Source organism: Onychostruthus taczanowskii, unplaced genomic scaffold (genome assembly GCF_017590055.1).
Source record: "Onychostruthus taczanowskii isolate IOZ18803 unplaced genomic scaffold, ASM1759005v1 scaffold4, whole genome shotgun sequence".
Classification (NCBI taxonomy): Eukaryota; Metazoa; Chordata; class Aves; order Passeriformes; family Passeridae; genus Onychostruthus; species Onychostruthus taczanowskii.
Genome location: NW_024501459.1, coordinates 15,498,730 through 15,520,830, shown reverse-complemented (window position 1 = coordinate 15,520,830; position 22,101 = coordinate 15,498,730). Strand labels below are relative to the sequence as shown.

The window sequence follows — 22,101 nt, the reverse complement described above, 5'->3', positions numbered from 1 at the left end:
TACTGATAAAGCCTGTGAAATGAGTGTTTTCTAGGGGAACTAAAGCTATTTATTTTCAAAGACTGGCACACCAGGAAAAATGTGTGATGCATGACAATTGCTCAATTTCAGTTAAATCTTAGAATTTGATGATTAAGCTGATAGACTCAAATCCACAGTACAGACCCAATGGCTGTCCCAAGTTTTTTCAGAGGATTTTTCTGTCGCTGTGAATGCCTAGAAAACACCAGTGTCCCCCTTCCCATCCACCACTTTCCCAAAATACCTCATACTGCTGCTTTGGTTTCTAGACTAGGTTACTGTTCTGATGCTTATTCCCCCTATACACAGATGGGGACAGTTGGTTGTAGATGATGGGTGAGCAAAACTCAGTACAGCACCTTCAACAAGTCACCCAGATTTTACTGGAATCAGTCAAAGTACAGGGAAGTAAAAGAAGGACTGCTCCGCCAGAATTAGTTAAAATTACATTGGCAAAAATATTCATGGGTGGAAATTAAAATCAGTCTTCTTATATAAAGTGTTGAGTTACTCCAATTAATTTATGATGTTTCTTTTTCAGCCATAAGGTACAGCAAAAAGCTTGTGATGTTTTTTTAGAAGTCATCATCATCCTCACCTGTAAAGGGATCCAGGTTTGCTTCAAAGAGGTAGGTTTTTGGCTCTCCTTGTTTCTGCACTTCACTCAGAGATTGACGCTATGCTCATAAATTTTGGGCCAGCAAAATTTGGATCAAATGGAGCTAATTTGGATCTACTTAGACTAAATAAAAATAATGAGGCTACTTATAGTGAATGTTAAGATAAACTGCATTATATCAGAGAAGAGTTAATCTCATTTAGGCAAGTATTTTGTTTGCATGTCTTAAGAGAATTTTTGGCCTGATCTGACAGCATTGTTTACCTCTGGTTAAATTCACTGATTGGTGTCTGGTTTTGTTTTGTTTTGTTTTTAAGTTGGAGGCAAAACAGGTGTTTTTGATAGAACCTGAGCCATTAAAATTAAATATTTGCTGTCTCAAATTTATCAAACACCATGATTATCTTATTAAATGATAATACTGAGACTTCAGGCAGGTCAAGACGGATGGCAAGGTGCAATGAAAAAACAGATTCATTGAAAAATGTATTGCCTGTTGTTCCACAGACACTTTTCTTTACTGGCAAGCATATAATATTTATAAGTTTAAATAGTTGGGAATACTCCTTTCTTACACGTCAAAGAAAGGCACATGTTGGTCTGACCTCAGAAAGAGGTGCTAATTCTACCTGCACATTCAGTCTTCTGAGACACATTGCCTAGCACATAGGCTCAGTGTTCAAAGCTGAGAACAGGACACAAAATTCCTGATCCCACATACTTTGCTTAAAAATAAGATAAATATAAGAGAAAACCCATTATTTTCAAGCTCTTTTTCATCAAATTAATAAGATTCTAATGTCCGTAAATTAAGTATATTATTTCCATTACTATGTTTTAAAAGTTTCATGATTTTAAGTCTTGAGGATTTTTTACCTGGGAACTAAATGATATAGAGCAGATTCAGAGGAATAGATCTGAATTCAATAAAATTAGTTTGTTTATTTGTTTTACAAAAATGCAATTACAGACAGGAAAATCTAGTAGAAAGGGACACAAAGTGCATGATAACATTGCCTGCTTTTTCTGTAAGTTGCCATCTGATATGTATGGGATAGGATTTAAATAATAATTAGAAAAACATTATGTAGTCAGTCATAAACCAGTAAACTGGTTAAAACGCTGAACACCACTTAGGAAATCTTCCTCTGATAAATTGACTGCCAGGAAAAATGGGGAGGAGGGGCAATGGCAAGGTCCTTCCAATGACTCATGTAACACTGGGTGAACAGCAAACACCTCTACTGTGCTACTGCATATATTAAATATAACAAAAGGGCATGTCAGGAAGTTTCTTACATTTTTTGATTTCATGGCATGCTTTTATTACTTCCTCCATTTTTTCAGTCACAGGTTATTAGATTTACTGCAGCTTTGGAAGGTACAAGGAATTAGTATCTGTCGGGTGTGGTGCCCCTAATGACTTAGGTTTCTCAAGAACAAACATCTCACACTGATATTTGTCAAGTGAACACAATCTTTTACCTATTCATTTGTCTTAGGAATGAAGAACATCATCTTTCCCCAACACTGAATACAAGATTTCAATGAATGGTAAGCTCAATAGAAAAGACAAAATTTTGCATGATCTTAGTGATTTTTAAAGTAAGCTGAATAAGATTTCTGGTACAACATTGCTTCAGCCATTCCCATTAATTATAAGGTTTGTCCTTTATTTTCTAAGTAGTCTTGCACAGGCGCATTCAGAAAGCTGCAAATTGTCAGAATAGCTACTGATCTTTTCGACAAGCCTAATCAGACTAATTTGGCTGATATTAGAAGAGTCAGTCTTGTCTGTCCTGATGCTTTGGACTGAAAAAACAGGCAATGAAATGGACAATGAAAAATCTAGTTTAATTACAATGATAAATTAAGTACTATCAATACTAGCACACAGTCTCATATTTGATTAATTCTGCTACTTGAAACTGGGTTTAAACTAGATGAAATTCATCAGACAAATTTTAGTTCTTTTTCTGCAGATTTTACTTTACTTTCTGCAGAGTATTTTCATTGTTGAATTCCATACAAAATAATTAAAACAAGGAAAGTTTCAAAGTTTCATACAAATTTGCTGTTAATTTCACTTTAGCTACTTATAGGAGGGGTGTGATGCATACAATCAACACCTTTACCAAACTAGTGGCTATTTGGTTCAGACTCTGAAGGAGCAAAAGGCCGGAGCCATAGCCCAGAACTCCTCTAGTTGCAATCTGTTCTCTGAAGACCCACAAAGGCAAGGAGTGGCCCGGGGAGCATTGACATGGGTGATGTTGGAACACCCATCATCCAATCAATTAACACATGAACAACAGGTAGCTTTTCAAAGTCTCACTTATCAAGGAACAAAGAAAGTTGTGGGTGCAGGGAGTCTCATACAATCCTTTCCCATTCCATGTAATTTGACTACAATCCAGCCACTTTATTCCACAAATCTGGCAGCCTAAATGGGTGGGCCGTCTTTGAGCTCTCCCAGCCAAGTAGCCTGGCTGCTGGGATGGTTTCCCCTTGAGCTGGGGTACCTTTCAAGGTTACTTCTTGAAGCAGACAGACCATTTACCAATGGCAGATGTTTGGAAAGTGACTGATATTATACAAAACCTTTTAGTATGGTAAGTATGATTTGTGCCTTGGTGGTTTTGAATCATTGTTCAAATGACTGTGCTATACAGTACTACAGTGAACCTTGCCACTGAACCTTGGCTAGTTACTCTTCTACAACTTCATATTAAAACCACTTTTGCTAATACCTTTGATAGTGTACCTGTAAGCAATCTAAATCACCCGTTTGTGACAAGAGGGAAATGTTTTTGATGAGCTTTAGCCACAGCGCTAGTTGGTTCCATTGGTTTAAATGGTAATGGCATCAATTTTTACAAGAAATATAGCTATATTATATCATAATCGTTTTACTTTTGCATAATGAAAATCAGTGCAGCAAGAGGATTATCCTGAGTTTTACATCTATGGCAGTTTCTGGTATTAATATTTGAAACATTATTCTCTATCAGATGTTGGAAACAAATTTGATAGACTGAAAACATGCAGTGTGGAGGTGGATAAAAGGACAAGAGCAAGAAATCAAATACCCTTGAGAGGTAAATACAACTAAAATATACTTAATAGAAAGGGAACTATATATAACTGTTGTTGAAATAACTGCTGTAAATCTACATTGTAACCAGAACTGGGCCTTTTATAGTCTCTGTATCTTTGGTTCTAAAATAATTTAATAAAAATGCCTCTTAAGACATCTCATTAAAGATGACTCATTACTGTGGAACTCCTACCTAATAATGCTTGTCTGGCTTCATTACTTTTAGCACAGCTACACCAGCATAAAAACAATTCTGTGGTTGTGAATATATCCTTCAAATTCCAACCGAGCACTAACCAGCATCTGATCTGAGTTATGACACCATAAATTTACTGCATTTGCATCACATGCTCTGCCACAAAACAGTTTGCTGTACTGAATGCTCAACTACTGGACCACTACCATGCTATTACTAGTATAGTTATTTACTATGAAAGGCTGACAGTTTGATAGGAACTATTATTCTCAGGCAATGTAATATATATATGAATGCTTGTGTATAATTCATTACAGTTAATTATTTTGTTGGTATTTTATTAACCATTGGCTAAAAGTGTTTTGTGTTTTTTTTTCCCAAATCTATACTACTTCAGGCTTTCAGTGAAGTAGCCTGTAGCTACCTGCTTTATTTACAAGGGGGTTGCAATGACATGATCAGTGCTTCCTTAATGATCAATTAACACCCTTTGAAACAAGTTCAGAGAAGATATATGAAATGTTCTGGGTCTGCACTGGCTTGTTCACATGCTAAATCAGCAGCATTACTGAACCACCAAGCATGCTAATTCAGAAATGTTCTTCCTTCAATCTTTCAGCCAGGCTTCACAGTATTAATGCTATTTCTAATAAGAAGGGATTTGTTATAGAGGGACTGAGGACAAGCTGCTTCTCAAATATTGTAACGTGTTGGACTGGGTTGCAAAGATCACTTTTTTGTGTTTCCCTGTGCATCCACAGGGCTAAGAAAAAGTTATTTGTTTTCCTTCCAACTACTTACAATTTAAAGCCATGGCAGACACACAAAACCTGCTTGATATCACTGGAGATTTGTGTTCGGGTAATTTGTGACCTGTTTGTGATTTGTGCGTGAACTAAATTTACTAAACATAAAGATCTTTCTTCATGAGAGCCCGTTTTCCATAAAATGGGATGGGTGTGTTGTCTTTGTCACAACACTGTTGAGGGACAGTTTAAATTAAAAGGAATGCACTAGGAAGGAACACAGGAATTTTGAGTTCACTGCTACAAGAAACAGTTCAATGTTAGGAACGGAATGAAAGTCTGAATTATGGGTCCAATAAAATCCAGGATAACCAACTACTTGTTTTTTTTACCTAAAAGGAGCAAAGGAAATAGACCTGAAGTTTTCAATCCCTCTCACTACCTCTGATGGTCAGTTAAGTGATTCAGTTAACTGACATGAATTGTAAAGTAACTCAGGAGCTACCTAATAAACAAGTGACTATTATTTATATATAAAACTACAAAGTATGCATGTCCTTGTACAGGCAAGAGTGAAAGGCCTTGTGAGAGCATGTGGATGAATGCTTTTGGCACACTTCATTGAGCAAGTTGAAGCCAACTCTTTAACATATTCATACATAGATTGATCATTTTTCTGAGACCACCTTTTAAAGAACTTTTCAGTAAAAAAATGCAGCAAAGTTCTTTGGGAATTTTTCTAAGGAGATCCTTCAAGCTGGAATGTCTGAAACACTGGAGACATTTACTGAGAGACACTTTTGGGCAAACAGTACAAAAGAGACTTTCTCAAGAGGTGGTGTTTGATCACTACAGCAGGTGCCTTAAATACATCATGTCTTGAATTGGAGTTCAGATGGGCAATCAAGTTACTGCTGCATTAAACTTCTTCACACTTCAGCTGAGCCATAATGACTGTTTGTGGACATGTCTTTAGTCACAGAAAATTACAATGAAAGGTTGAACAACATCCTGCTCTATATGGTGGAGGAAGAAGGTGTGCAGCTGTTGAGCGTGGTGTTATTTTGTGTGTGCAGCCGGGCAGACAACTGAAGGGTTCTGAAATCCATGCCTGACTTAACTCAGACTGTGTCTTTCTTTACAGTTATTCTAGGCTGAAAGCAGGCATGAGGACAGCTGCCATCACTCAGTTAATGTGCAGTAACCTGTTCCTTCAAACAGACAGTGTGTGAATTTAGAGAACTGATCCTACCACCTAAACCCACAGCACACATCCTGCATAGTCACTTCCTTTGCAATAAAGAAATAAAGAAAGAAATGCATTTTTGAGTCCTCTGCTGCAAAGATGGAGACCCACATATACGGATTCAGAGACTCCATTGTGGCAGCACCAGGACTCTGGCAGTGGGTGTGACCTTTTTAAATATCTCCCGTTGTTGGCAGCCTTAGGAAAACATAATTCTGTTCTGCAAACCTGCAGCAGGTTTTGGGAAATGACCTGGCAGAAGATTTACAGACAAATCTGAAGAACTCACTAAAGGTTAAGATCTAAATTCAAGTAATTTCCCTGTTTCCCTCTATTAATACTTTTCATACTAGTGGACTCACAATTAAATTTTCCTGCTGAAATTATTTCAGGGCATTAGCTTTGCCCATTTAAATATCTTTCTTTTCCTCTGCTGGTCTTAATGGTGAAAGAGAGTATTTTCTTAATCATTGTCTTAAATTCCTTTAGCTCTATATTTGGAAAACATTATAGATTTCATCTTAAAAAAGCCTTTTGGAGGATTTTTTTTAAATTCCAAGTCCAATGTTACTATTTTACACAAAATAGTAACATTTTTTCTTACTTGGCAAGTTTTTCTTACTGTTGTCACATTTAACATGTTAAATTCTTAACCTTTTTTTTGTTTTCTCAAAAGATTTCTATCTGCCTCCATTCCAAAATTACATATTTGCTCTTAGTCAGCTTTCTTTCCTAAATAATTTAGCTTTTATAAAACAGAATAACAACATCTCTTAGGACTTGCTTTATAACAAGCTTATATATCTACTTTACTTTTCAAAAGACAGAGGGCAATTTCAGATAAGAGGACACAGAATAGGTAGAAGCAGACTGAATTGCCAAGTATTTCTACAGGGGTATTCACTATATATTTGGTAGTATTCTTACTGTCTTTCCCTTTACAGAGCTGTCAGTGATTGGAGTAGGAAATAAATCTTATAGGATTTGGCCAGTATATCTACATATATATATGTCAGTATAAAACAGTCTAAATTACAATATGCATCAAAAACTACCATCTTCATGTCATGTGTACAGGCTGACAGTGCTGACTGTTTAGGTAAACACTGTAGAGGAAATATACATAATTCAATTTATAATTGCCTTTCTGTGGAAAGCACCCATACCCTGAGATTTCTTTGAAGCAATCCTTTGCTGAGCAATCCTTTATCCTATCCATTGCAACTTTGCATTCACTAATCTCCCTAGACTTTGCAAAAGAGGAAAGCGTTATTATCAAATCACAGCAGATAGAAAAACTAAGGTGAAGTATCCTCTTCCAAAACTTGAAGGAAATGGCAAGGGAGGATGAAAGGGACAGGGTGTTTACATCAGTGACAATCTTAGTTGTAAGCTTTAAAGTCTACAGTACTGTCAGCTTCTCAGCTAGAGGGTCCCAGCCTCTGGGAAGGTGGAAGGCATGAGGCTGACTGGCTCCACTGCCCTGGCATTGCACCAGGCTGCACCAGACTGAGAGGATGCACAGAAGTCCTGAAGTCCTCTTCCTTGGCCTTTCCTTGCTACCATCTTGTTGGGATGGGGGTGATGCTGCTCATGCCAGGATGCAATGCAGAGGACCCCACTCTCCACAGGCAGTGAGCTGCCTCCTCCCAGCACTTAGTGGTGACAGGCAGAGAAACTGGAGCTGGTTCCCCACCCCGCCTTAGATGCGTGTGTCAGACCTCTGAGCTGTCTTTGGATCTGTGTCTGCAATGCACTGCACTTCAGCTGATTCCATAACATGAATCTTGGAAAGAGTTTTAACTTGGAAGCAGAGGTCTGCAAATGCGGCTGTGCCAGTTCCAGACTTTCGCTGCTAATGAATTCTGCCTGTGCTGCTTGCTTTATAGACCCTTTCCTGTTGAGGCCTTTGATAGATGAAAAAATTCTTCTACTTTTTGTGTCATATAGTGTGGATATATGCTAAGTATGTCAAATCCACAGGGTGAAATGACAGCACTGAACAATCAGTCTCTAATACACTGTATGTTAACATCCCCACTTAGTTGTTTGTAATGGGGAGTCTGGTGCCTAATTAGTGCAAAACTCACTATTCTTGTTAAACTCTGGTCAGCCCTATTGCAAAAATCACTTCAGCTTGTCAGCTATTAGCCATGGTGGGAGATTATATTTACAAGTATTTACTAGTTACAAAATTTCAACTTCCTACAAATTCAGGGTGACAGCTTCTTACAGACATCCTGCATATCTGAAGAGGAGAAGCTGTCTCTTTAATGTTATCTGTTTTACATTGCATGTAAAAAGGCGAGGGAATACAGGTTTTAGTAGCTCCTTCTGGGAATAAAGCTATTCAGGATCTAGAGATTCAAGTCTTGGGCTGGCTAACGGGACATAAACCTGAAAATTACAAATAGGTTTAAATTGCATTTGCAGTAAGCAGTACAAACTACTGGTTATTCACATGCCGTTACTCCAGACTTGCTGTTGATTCTGCTGCGTCCCTTACTAACTGACTTCTGCTGCTTCACTAAAAGGTTTTTACTGTACCCATGATTTAATATTTTTTAAATGCAAGCAATGACAATGAGCAGGAAAAGTTCTTTCAGCTCAAAGCAGAATAAGAAAACCAGGAAGGAAAGGAGAGTATTACAGAGGCTAAACCACTGTGACTGTTCCATTCTTATTAGGAATGCATCTCACTTTCCAAATATTTTTTAATATTGCTCTAGAAGAACTTAAGAGTTTAGGACTGTAATGGTGCTAAGTGAAATGCTTTTATTTAATGAAAGGTGCAGCCTCAGGCTGAAAATCCAAACATTTCTTAGCCAAACATTTATTAAGGAGAAATCCTTCCATCAAAAAAATCTGTATCTGCCAATACAGCCTTCAGAGTATACACATGGAAGATGGAGACTTGGGACTGTGGAAAGCAAGTGTTTAATAATGAAAAAGTTCTCCATTTTGGAATCTTATTTAATTTTGGAAAGCAGCATTTAAAAAAAAAATGGAAAAAATAGCACTCTATATTTTTACATATGTAAAATAATAAATGTAAACCGATTTAAACTACATTTTATTTCCTTTCTAAAATCACCAAAAGTAGTAAAATATATTTTTCTTCTTTTTCCTCAGAAGTTCCTATGCTTAATTGATATTAGAAGTATGAGGCGTATAGGTCTAGACACTAGTTACAGAACATCCCAGTGCTGCTCTGAGCTTATTTTGTTAATCCAGGCTGTTGGTTCTCTGTGGTTACTTGTAGGAACCATATAGACAGACAGGTTATGATTATTCCTTACCAGCTCATTGCTGCCATCCTCATCAAAATCCTCCTCTATCCCATCAGTCATATCTTCTCCATCCCCATCTGCATCTGGCCCTCCTTCAATTGGCTCTTCCGTAGAGTTATCTGCATTCTCTGATATGCATTCCTCTTGAATCAAATCAGCATTATCTTCCATTTGTTTCTTTTGGGCTTCTGTAAGGAAAACATACTCTATGGAGATTCAGTAACCTTTCCTATTGTTGGTAAAGTGCTCTGAGAAGAAACCTAAACTTCCATCTCCAGATGTACTAGATTTGTAAAATTCTCTGTGTTAATGTCTACCAGGAAAATATGATTGAAAACTTCTTTCAAAAATTAGTGCATAAATAAATCACAATATTAATATGATCATCTACCCCATCCATGCCATTCAGTGGATGAAGTCTTGATTTGCCACTAGATACAGCTTTTTGATTTTCTGTATTTGACTTTGCCTTGGAATCCAATTGGCAAAGAAGTTTATTCATGTGCAGCCAGTGAGAAGTACATAAATATCTATGCTCTGAGGAGCAGAAGGCCGTTAATTGCCAATAAATGAGTAAGAATTTGCATTGATTTGCTGTGAATATATTTTAACAGTCATACAGGTAATCAACAAATACTTTTAGACAGGTGAACGTGTTTTTATGGAGTAAAATATCTGTTACTCCTCATTGGTATAGTGTGTTGACGTAACTGGAGAATGTCCCCCTCCAATCAACCAAGTATTGGCTTCCTATATTTTCTGCAAAGTGGTAAAAAAGAAAGGCCATTTCCATGGAGGCCTGAAGAATCTGTTCTGGTTGAATTCATGAGGCTAGCTACATTGTTTTGACTAGGTATTAGGAAACTCCTGGATATGCTGAGGAACTTCATCCAAACCGCAGAAATCCAGAGGAAGATTGATGGAAGAATGACAGAGACTGACTGGAAAGAAGAATGTTTGGAGGGATCGGAGTCTTATTTCTATGCATGTCAGGAATTTATATGAAACACTTTATGTACTCAGAGTGAATCAGGCCAGAGAACTCGTTGCATGAAGCTAGAAAAATGTCTTTTCAGTCTGAGGGTGATCAATGACAGAATTTCTAGAACAAAATATTTCTTCCTTTGTAAGACTGACTGCTCTGTAACACTAGTAGTTCAACACCTATCTTGTTGGACAACCAATGAATTAAGTGTTGCCTTGAAGCTCTATATTTTTGAAGCTCTATTATTTATTTACCACAAGTTATTACCAGCTACACATACTATTCAAATCTGATGGCATTTTTCTGTTCCATAATCTTAAACCAAGACATTTGTTTTACCTTTTGACTTTGCACATTTATTTTGCCACTTACATTCATCTCTTTAGTCTTCATTTGTCTTTAGTCCCTCATTTTCAACTTCACTTAGTGAAGAAACAGAAAAATTAAGCTTTCCTCCCTCAGTCAACTAATGTCTTCAGAAAGATTCTTAGATTTAAAGAATACAAAAGTCATCTTAGACAGCTGCTTTGACAGTACTGTAGTCATATATATTAGCAGAAGATTCAGCCCATGGAGCCTTATCTTCTGTTGGTAAGGTGCTCCATACAATGCCATGCTAGTTAAAAGTGATGGTGTTACTTGCCTTATGCATAAGGAAATATGGATTGAATCATCTATGCCTTCTATGTCTGGCCCTACCACTTCCTGTCTTAAGCCGCTTCTGACATCACTCAGCTCTGGCAATGACAACTGAATCAATTTTGGCTAAGGCTTTTAAAAACAAGCTTGCTGAATTGATAGACAATCCATTTAAATGGGAAACCTTCTAAGATACAGCTGCTAAAAAATTAGGTCACTTAGTTAATTGTCTTAAACTCAAGTACCTAACTTTGAGCCTAATTATAGCCCAATCTCTAATATTAGAGAATAGTCTCTAAATATTTTTTTTGCATGTCAGAACAGCTTATTCCCAGCTTCCCAGTTCAGATTTTTGCAAACAAAGGAGCTATTTCTACAGCTTTCCTATGTACAGGAAATCCTATTTTCTATATTCCCCCTATTGGAAAGGTTAGGGGTTGGTAATAGAAAAAGCCAGAACATCAGCTTTTACTGTAAGAACAGTTTTCATGCAACTGTAGAGCATTAACCAATGTATGCACTGAGCTTGTACAGCCTGTAACATCACATTCCTCCAGATGTAAAAACTTTTAGGATTAAAAATTAAATATTCTTCAGGAGAGTGAGCCAAACTTAGAAAACCAAAAGAGCAAGATGATGGCTTGATTTTTGCTTTGTGCAAATGAGAAACAGATCATCTCTCTGATCTCAGTCTTAGTGAGGCCACACCTTCTGGCAGAGGAAAATAAGAAATAATATTGCCAAACCATACAGAAGGAACAAAATCCTCTCATCATCTCCCACTTGACACTCTAAATTAAATAGTTCAGCTGCTGATGTAGCTTACACAAATATTTTTGGGTCTGCATGCTAATAATCCAGGCTGCATAACCCTCTTCATCAGCTCAGGAAACTTAAATGGGGTTCCATTCTTACTGGTATCTTTGAGGTGTTTTTCTCCTCCCACCCTCCAATGGGAGGCAAAGAATATGAGGGATGGGTTCTGCGCCTGATGTTTTAAAGCATCAATATTTTGAAAACATTTTTTAATATCTGAGGATATTCATTGCATGTCTTCAGAAGCCATAAGACTGTGACTCAATACAAATCAACATTTTTCTTTCTGACCTGATTTCTATTTAAATAAGACCACTACAGTCCTTTAGAAAAAGTGAAAATTGAATATCAAAGTACAATGATCTGTAGATTGTTTTGCATAGTAATGGATTTTTTATAAAAGCTCCCCAAGGTAGCACAATCAAGAGTATTTCAGTGCACAAGTGATTCCATGGAATGCTTTGCAATTATGTCTTCACCAATTATACCAACTTTCATCCAACTTGCATAAAGTACAAAATAGAATCTAATGAATACATATTGTGCACAGATCTGAAAGAAGTAATCACACTCTCTACTAATGATTTACCTTAGACTTGTAAAAAGCCTTTAACTTTGTGAGATAAACTGTAACAGCTGGAGGACTGGTCCTTGTCTGTCAACTTAGAAAATTATTGTAAAGAAAAGGTAGGTTATTTTTCAAACAATTTTTTTTAAAGTTACTTGGGAACAGGACGCATCCATATCTAAATTCCTATTTTGACTGTGTCAGGTTTGTAACCTTCAACTGCTAATCCCCAGTAATGTTTTAGACAATCTTGATGGAATTCTCTTTATGTGTCCTGATAGATTTTTGGCTTCATGTAACTAACTGCTGTCCAGACACCCAGGCAGTTGTGGATTCTGAGGCAGAATTTATTTCACACATTTCACACAAAATTCAGGAAAAGGTTTTATCACAGAATGGAGGGATGAAAAAAAAATAATTGAGTTTTTCATGAGATAAAGCATCCATTTTGTGCTGACTCTCACAAAATCAACTCACTAATATAAAGCTCCTGTAAAAATATGCATGTGATCTATAAGGAAATAGCAAAGAAAATGCCATAGACAGGCATAAGAACTGAGTTTGTTTTTTATATATACCATGGTGAAAATACAAATTTATTACTCTCAGGATGACTTTAAAGTGCTGCCAGGTGAGGTCATTCATCAAAGAAAATGAATAATTCACTGACTTGATTAAATTATGAAGTAGTATTGGATTTTTCCATTCCTAAGGTTTGACTAAAACCAAAACATTTTAAGAAAAAGGCAAAACTAGAGCTGTAACAAGTTTTATGAAGAGACCTGGACTTCACTCAATAACTGAGGCTGGAAAGTATCTCTGGGCTCTCCGAGTCCAATCCCTCTTCAAATCAGGGACAAACTCAAATTTTAGCCCAGGTCCATGGGTCCTGAGCCCAATGAGTTTTGAATGTTTCCAAGGATGGAGCCAGTATGGTCTCTCTGGTCAACTCACTATACTGCTTAGTTTAATCTCTTTTCTTTATATCAAAAAGAATTTTTTTCCTTGCTTCAGCTTGTGCCTATTACCTACTGCTTACTGCCCAGGCAATAATTCTTGATATACACCATCTATTAATACTTAATGTGCCTAGCACCTCCATCCCCATGGTCAAAAACTTCTAGCTTGATTCTTCTCAGTCAGTTTTTTAGTGATGTCTTGTTTCCACAACAACTAGAAAGATTATTTTTTCCTACTACACCATAAAATACGAGTCTTAAGGGATGATGCATGTTCTGTGAAGAATATTAATCTATTCTCCCAGTAGTTTTACCTGAGAGTTGATTTACCTGGTTTCAGGCCTCCATTAAGTACCAAAATTTCAGAATGCTTCAGTTCTTTTTGGTCTGTCTGCTTGACTGGTAACAAGGTTCTAATTTAATTCATTTCACTAAAAATGGCTTTTACCTACCTGCTTCAGCTTTTTGCTGTTTTTCAATCTTTTCCAGTCTCCCTAGCAAGGAGTCAATTTTTGTTTTGATTTGAGTTAATTCTTTCTTGATTGTTTGCAACTCATCTGATTTCACTGTGGAAAGAGAGCAAAATACAAAACATGAAATAAACTATATTTGTGGTAACATCCCCCCCTCCAAGCAAAACTTTCTTTTTTTTCTTTTCTGTCTAGTAGAAAGTCTACTCTCTCATTTTTGTCAATATTTTCAGAGATTTAGCTTTTAAAATTAATGTTGTTAGTTAAAAATGCAGAATCCTAGAAACCACAGGATTCTAAGCCTAATTGGCAAGAGTCCATGAAAGGTGTGCTGCTCAGTAATAGCTATTTCAGGAAGAACATCTCAAAAAACATCTTCATAAATCCAAGCAACTTTTACTCAAAAACAGCTTATAGTGAAAGAATAATTCAAATATGACAGACAGATCACAGTCGTGCAATGTTATTTTGCTGGGTTCTTTTGTAATAATATTGACAAAAATAAATAGATCCCTTACAGTATGTATTTGTCAGCAAGAGTGAATGGTAATATAAGTGCTAGGGCAGCCAGGAATTCAAGGTTATGTTCCAGCCAAGAACTCATTGCAAAAGGTGTCATGTTTTGTTGCTTCAAAGCTTTCAGTTCAGTTTCAGTTGGCAATTTCTTGTACTTTTACCAGCTATGGGTAATATATGGAGATATTTCATTTTACGATCACATTCAAGGATGTGAATGGAGGCATCACATTGTAAATTATTAGTGAAATTTCAAAATCTTTACTGTACTGCTTTACTCTTCATTTTTATTTATTAATGTGCTCCCATTGTCTAACCTAAGAAGGAGTAACTGCATTGGAAATGTTTTAACTCCAAAAGACACAGTGCTGCAGCCCTCATAAATTACCTCATTATTTTGGCATTATCAGAACATATGTTTTATGCCCAGAAGGTGATCCAAGCAAATACACTTGCCCTGTTTGTGCTAGGGAGCCTGGGAAAAAGGGTGTTTGCTATGAAGAAGAACCTGTCTGTCAAAAGGGTCTTCTGGCTGCATCTTGCTGCATCAGTCCTGTTCATTGATGACATTGGCCATGTCTGGTATCATGGCGTCCCAGGTAATGTGCATTGGGCAATGAATCTTATGATGAAGTGTGAAGACAAGCCTGATTCAGTGATTCGCCTTATTCCAAATTTGTAACATATTCACTGAGGCTGAAACCAGAGATTTTTATCTTAGAGTTTGGGCCATGTGCATTAAAATATAACATGTCAGCTAAAAGCCGTAGGTTGCTATATGCAGTATTGCACTTGTTTAATCGTGCTTATATGGAGAAATTGCATTATCTCACTGTATAGGCTGAAACCTCTGATCTCACAAGGAATGAACAGAAGGACTTAAAGAAAAAAAAAACAAAAACCATGAAACTAACCTTTGTGCTAGACTCTTATATGCTATATGGTATTTGATGGAATTATTTTGTGTATTTGTAGAATGAGGGTTTAAAATGTTCTTAGAGAAATAATGGGTCATTCTCCAATCCCACAGATCTGAAATAAATTGTTAAGAGTCTGACAACTAAATATTTAGAAGGTTACTGAGTCCCCAGGGGCAGTTGATGGTCCATGTTGGAGTAGCAAGGTAGCTCAGAATCCAGAGTGAAATGGTGAGGAATGCTAAGTGCTGGCAGCAACCCACTATGAAGCCTGTTGGCAATACATTCCATGCAGCCAAACTGTTGTGTCATGGATGCTCCCTTGGCTGACAAACTGCAGGCTGGCCAGGCCTGAAAGGTCAGACCCAGAAGTGACACTGCAAGGACCTAATTTATTTCCAGTCTACTAAGCAAAGCAGAAGACATTTGCACTTCTGAGTTTGACATGGAAACATGCTCATGCGTAGCGCTGCTGTTCAACTCAGGTCTGCTGCACAGGGGCTTCCATGTGGTGTTTCTGGAAAAAAAACCTTGGAAGAAGATGGCACTAGAAGGAACAAGACAACAACGAGGAGTCCAGGAACAAACCAAAGTGGTAAAGGAGAAGGGGGTGCTGGGCAACAGATGACCGAACATGAGCCAGTGTGTGCCTAGGTAGCCAAGATGGCCAGTGGCATCCTGGTCTGTATCAGCAACAGTGTGGCCAGCAGGCCCAGGGCAGTCATTGTCCCCCTGTACTGAGCACTGGTGAGACACCTTGTGTGCTGTGTTCAGGTCTAAGCACCTCAGTTGAAGAAAGACTGAGGTGCTGGAGAGTCTCCAGAGAAGGGCAATGAAGGCAATGAGGCTGGTGAAAAGTCTAGGGGGCACATAATATGAGAAGTGTTTGAGGGAGTTGGTGTTGTTTGGCCTGGAGACCTTATCACTGTGTACAACAAACTGAAAGGAGGTTGTAAGTAGGTGGGAGGTGTCCACTTCTCCCAGATAACTAGTGATAGGGCAAGAGGACATAGCCTCAAGCTGCACCTGGGGAGGTTCAGGTTGGATGTTAGAAGTAATTTCTTTATGGAAATGGTTGTTAAACATTGGAAATGACTGCCTAGGGAGTCACCATCCCTGCAGGTGTTCAAGAAACCACTGTCTGACATTAATGCTATGGTCTAGTTGACAAGGTAGTGAGCAGTTAAAGGCTGAACAGGACAATCTGGAGGTCTCTTCCAATCTAAATGGTTCTATGATTCCATGATCATAATAGAGTCATTTGCTTCAAGTTAACACTAAAAAGGACTGAAAGAAAAAAGAAAAAAAATCTCAACCAGTCTGCACAACTGCCAAACTTTCACTCTGTTTCCAAAATTGTGATGGTGTAATTATTTGAACTGCTTATTGTTTTACCTTGTGAAGGATTGTACAAGTCTTCAAAATTATTATCCTAGAGAAATTCCACTCTCAATTATAGTGTAGTGGGTATTTCTGCAGTAAGCAGCAACTACTAAAGACAAATTATGAAGGACCCTGATGAAAAATAACTTGAGCATGAGCCAGGTTACTGGCTCTTTTCCTTGTCACAGTTTAACTGCATCCAGCAAATGAGCACCACACAGTCGCTCACTTCCCTCCAACGTCCAGAAGGATAGGGGGAAGAAAATAAGGAGGGTAAAAGTCAGAAAACTCATTGGCTGAGATAAGAACAGTTTATTAATTGAAATACAATATAATGATGATATTAATGATAGTAATAATAATAATAATAATGAAAAGGAAAACAACAGAGAAATAAAGTCCAAGAAATAAAAGCAATGCAAATTAAGACACCAACAGATGACAGATGGTCTGAACAAGCCCTGGCCAATCTTGCCCTTAATTTATTGTTGAAGATGATACCACTGCCTGGAACATTCCTTTGGCCATCTGGGGTCACCTGTCCCAGATGTGTACCCTCCCAGTTCCTTGCACATCCCCATCCTGCTCATTGGTGTCATCAACACTGTTTCCAACAAAAATTCACAACACAGCCCCATAGTAGCTACTGAAAAGAAAATTGAGTCTGCCCCGGCCAGACGAAGCACACCACTCTACCCAGCACTTGTGAGGCCACATCTGGAGCACTGTGCCCACATCTGGGCTCCTCGATACAACAGGAAATGAAGAAAACAAAGCCAGAATCTTCTCAGTAGACCCCACTGAAGACCTTTGGCATAAATTAAAGCACGTGAAATTTCATCTAAACATGAGAATTTTATTTTTTCTTTCCATGGGTGTGATCAGACACAGTCGTGGGAAATTTGTTTTGCAGAACACTTGCAGCAGAGGAAGGGGCCTCTGGAGCAGAAGAGCTCCAGAGGCCCCTTCCAAACTCAACCATTCTGTAAGTCTGTGATAGCACTTGGCAAGAACTTCAGGCTTCTAAAGCAGTATTATGACAAAGATAAAATGTAAAGATTATAAATTCTGTGCTCTAGGTGTCCTGCTTTGACTATATAAGTTCTTCTTTAAAACATCACGTATTTTTTTTAGTTGATCTCAGGCAAGAAATAAAGCCGTTGGTAAATATGACACCAGAACTGCATGTATCCAAAATATCTGTTCATCTGCTTTTGAGCAATAGGATAGGAAATTAAAGTAACTTACTCTTCGGGAATTTTTTCCCAATTAACAGATAAAATAAAGGACAGCAGATAACAGAAATGTACATATTGAATGGGAGAATAATTATTAATGAAATTAGTAATGGCTAAATATCTTCAACAACTCTGATGCAAAAATGTAAATAAACAGGTGAAATTTGCTGATGACATGAAATTGAAAGATATCACTTATTCAGAGTAAACTGGAATGGAAAAAGAGGCAAGGTGATTTAAAGGAATGATATGTTAGAAAAAAAGAAAGATAAGATTTCACTGAAAAAACCTCTACACTTAACAACAGAAGTCCTACTCTTAGCACCAAGGCTCATCAGCAGAAGAAGACAGTGACAGAATTGTCCTTGGGTTGATAACAGAATATCACTATCTGCAACCATGAGAAGGAAAATGCAGTGCTAGGGCATGTCAAATGATGTATTGCTAAGGATGGAGAAGTGTTTTGTCTCTGGATGAGGACCTGGTGAGTACAGGTTAAACCACTGAATTCTAGCAGGTACATGTGGAGAGCAGCTGTGAAGATGACCATAAAAATGGAAAGCCATTAGTGTGACAGAAACATTTTTCTTGTTTGTTGAAGACAAAAAAAGGTAAAAAGAAATAACACTTTTATGCTAAGACAGTGTTGGAACAAAAAAATAGAATATGAACAAATGAGAAACAAACTAAGCTGGAAATTACAAGAAACAGAAAAAACGCAAACCCTAACTATTTTTAAGATTTATCTTAAAGGATTAGATGATGATGCTATTTGCAAGAGTAAGAAATTTGAATCAGTGACACTTTCTAGCCTAGAATGAATCTTTCATTAAAGTATCTAACACCAAAGTAGACCGTCACATCCACTGCATTATAAGAGGAATAAATTAAGGTCAATTGCATTTTTAAAAATGAAAGTGCTACTGTTGAACTATAGATTTTTGTGAAACATATTTTTTGCGTAACTGCAAATTGATCATCTACAAAGCATGATTCAGATTTATTTGGGAAGAAATGTCATATATTTTTAACTAAGCCCTTCATGTTTAATAAAAAAAAATTTATCATATTTTATTACTGTAGATATCACTGAAAAATGGATCAGCTGAAGAAGCTAAATATAAACTCTATGAATCAAAAATTCATTTAAAGACATTATTCAATACATATTTTAAAGCCTGAAGTGTCCACTCCTTAATTTCAAGCACACAGAGTATAAAAGATTTGATTAATATTTTCCTCCTGATTTCAGATGTGTAAAATTAAAGTTCACACTCTGAGTGCTTCAATTTCTACATTGAAATAAAAAGTGAGCTCTTCCCAGCTCTAAATAGCAATTGGAATGTACTGCTTCATACCATTAACATGAATAACTACTATGTGTGATTTATCCACCAACATGTTTAATTTTGTGAGTTACTTCTGTAATTTGGAAATGCTGATTTATGTACTTCTAGTCTTTGGAGTTAAAGAGAAAACAAAATATTGATAACTGTTGCTAGAAAAATGATGGATTTAAGAAAGGAATAAAATCTTCCTAATGCATTTTATGTTTTGGAAGCAGATTTTAAAACACATATTGTCACTTTCTGATCAAACAGGAGTTTACTGTGCCGGCAGATATTATTTCTGCAGATATGCTCATCAATGAGCAAGGCATTTTTGATACTACGTTTTTTGTAATGCCTTTGTGCAACAATAAACTTCTGCCTTTGGACTTCTGCTTTTCTGAAGTGAGTCCTTTTGATTCTGGTGATTTCACTTGGGGGTGTCCTGTGTTCTGACCTTTAATATGACACGTATGGGTTCATTTTCTGGATCCTATCTGAGTGTGAACAGCTATATCTATGAGATTTCTACTTACATGTCAAAGGTCTCTTAAGGGAAGTGATTTCATGAGAGTTTTGCTATATGGGGGTGAAATCTTCCAAGCATAGTCAATACCATTTTGACATTGTTAATTCTAAACTTGCAATTAAGGTGTTTTGTGCTGTTATAATTCATTAAACTCAAAATAGCTTCCTTCCCATGAACTATGTTTCTCCTTATTGAGGAATTTGTTGAATGTTTCTTGAATGTTTCTCCTTATTTACCTAACAAAAAATTAACATTAGAATTGACAGTGCATTAGTTCAAAGGGTTCAGATCAGCAGTGTAGAGTAAGGAGCCACAAAATATTAAATTGCTTTCTCCCACAATTCAATATAACTAACTTTTCCAAGAAAATGGCAAAGGAAGTTGCAAAACATACCTTCTCTACTTTCCAAATTGAAGTTCTAAGGGAATGGCTCCACTACTTCTCTGATGAATGTCTTACAGTAAGCTGATTACATTCTTGTCCAAGTCAACAAAATCATGTTTCTACATTTATGATGGGTTGACTGGAATTGACAAAAAGGGAAGTAATTCTATGGGAAAATTAGGCATAAAAATCTGTATACTGGGTCTCTGACTCCTTTTAAAGATGCTACCTGCAGAAATATTTTTGTGCAATTTATTTTATCATAATAAAAATCTGCATTTTTTTCCAATTGTCATTGTAACTAATTGAGGATAGAAACCTAACACAGTCAAAAAGCCCATGTTTTAAGTGACGCATCTTGCAGCTCTCCCTTCAGTTAAAGAGCTGGATCCAAGGATGATCTTGTCATCTGGAGCTCTAAGACTGACACTTAGAATTCAGATCACACCTGAATACACTGAAGGGTACCTCCACTAGAGAATAACACTGTCTGTTTGGATATGGACACTCCTGATTGCACCTCCATTAAATAATTTATAGTTTCTGCAATATTTGCCACATTTTGCAGGCAGTGTTTTGGAAATCTTGTGGCAAGTGCCTGTGGACAGTTGGACTAGGGTTGAATCCTATAATCTATACTATGCATTATTTAAGTCCTAACACAGTATTACAAAGCATTTTTTGAAATGCAGAAGATATAAAGCAAAATTTTCAGTAGTTCCGAGGTACAAATATCTGTATATTAATTTAATATTCTCTGCCTCATTCACTACAATAGAAGTTCAGGTTTCTGGGTGAGAGCTTTTCTTGACATCTGTTGGGATACAAACACTAAGATCCTCAGCTCTCTAGAAGAATTTTATAGTTATTCTTGGTCTGGACAATGAGAAAAATATATAAAAACTTATCTGAAAATAAACTCTCTTTTCATGGCAAATGGATCAAAAAAACCCATTGTTATTAATGCATACTTTGGGACCATTAGTCATTTGAATGCACTGATACTGCTAAGTATTCATATAGATAAGACAACAGAAAATGATGAACAAATGAGATCTACAGCTTTAATTCACTGTGTGAAAACCCAAAGATCCAAGGACTGAAAAGGACTAACAAGTAATTTAAGTTCAAAGTTTCCTAAAGTGATCTTGCGCTGCTTCCTTTCTTTTATAAAATATGCAAAGAAAACATAATTTATTCCTTAAAATATTTAGGAAAGGTTTACTTCAAAGTGAGTATGAATATGTGTAGGCTCATGTTCATTCTCCAGAGAACAAAGGAAATATTGCTACTCCCAGACATCCTCTTAGGGTCTGAGTGAGCTTCATAAAGTGACACCTAAATTTAGATGTCTTCCTGTGTATTAGGCATCAAAGCTCTTGTTAGTGGTAATGGACATCCAGCCAATTCACTCCCTGGAGGCTTGGAAGTGATTTAACTGTACACACAACAGAGGCTCTCTGTCAAAACATTATCCTTTCCAAGGAATGTCTTGAGCTCTTTGTTCCTGAGTGCACAACATTATCTTTAGCTGCGTTTACCCCATGTCCATTTTTTTCAGTCACATGCATTTACATGCTTATTACATGTTTTCCTTCCAGGTCTCTGATATCTTCAGGTCATACAATAGGATCAAGAATGGATCCTAATGGGCTCATGAGGTCCATCCTTCTTTGTTTGATGTATGTAAGATTTGGTTTTTTTGCATGTAAGATTTGAATGTGTTATTCAGAGTATATGAATGCGTCTTGTAGATGCCATAATTAACTCCTCTGGCAGTAAGATGTACTGTTGATGGGTTCACCTTTTTCATGGTAAGACAGCAGGATGTTTTGCTGGCCACTCTAGTACTGCAAAACACTTACTGCAGTTGCTTCATTCTTTCTAATATCTGATCCCTACCTGATCTTTCTCTTCCTCTTCCAGTGATGCTTCCAAGGACAGTATCACTCCACATAAGGGGCAGGGGAAGACGGGTGGGTGCTGAAAGATGCACGAAGAGGACGATGAAGTTCCCAGGACATACTAGGGAGTGGGGAGCTTGGTGAGTTTGCAGGAGGGAATGCCTATTGTTCATCAGCTCCTCTAGGGCCAGCTCACTAAAGAAGGGTTAAATAAGCCCAAGTTGCCAATCCTGTTTTGAACTTCCTTTA

General features: G+C 37.1%; 1 protein-coding gene across 2 annotated transcripts in view; it reads right to left on the bottom strand.

The window, feature by feature from the left end:
- The window catches only part of RALYL (RALY RNA binding protein like), a 367,232-nt gene that overhangs the window by 7,439 nt on the left and 337,692 nt on the right, over nt 1–22,101 (bottom strand). For both annotated transcript variants that reach the window (XM_041412786.1, XM_041412787.1), the window contains 3 exons: nt 21,851–21,931; nt 13,635–13,748; nt 9,225–9,403 (listed from right to left, as the gene is read on the bottom strand). In XM_041412786.1, the coding sequence (XP_041268720.1) occupies nt 9,225–9,403; nt 13,635–13,748; nt 21,851–21,931 (374 nt within the window). The remainder of the gene's footprint in view (nt 1–9,224; nt 9,404–13,634; nt 13,749–21,850; nt 21,932–22,101) is intronic.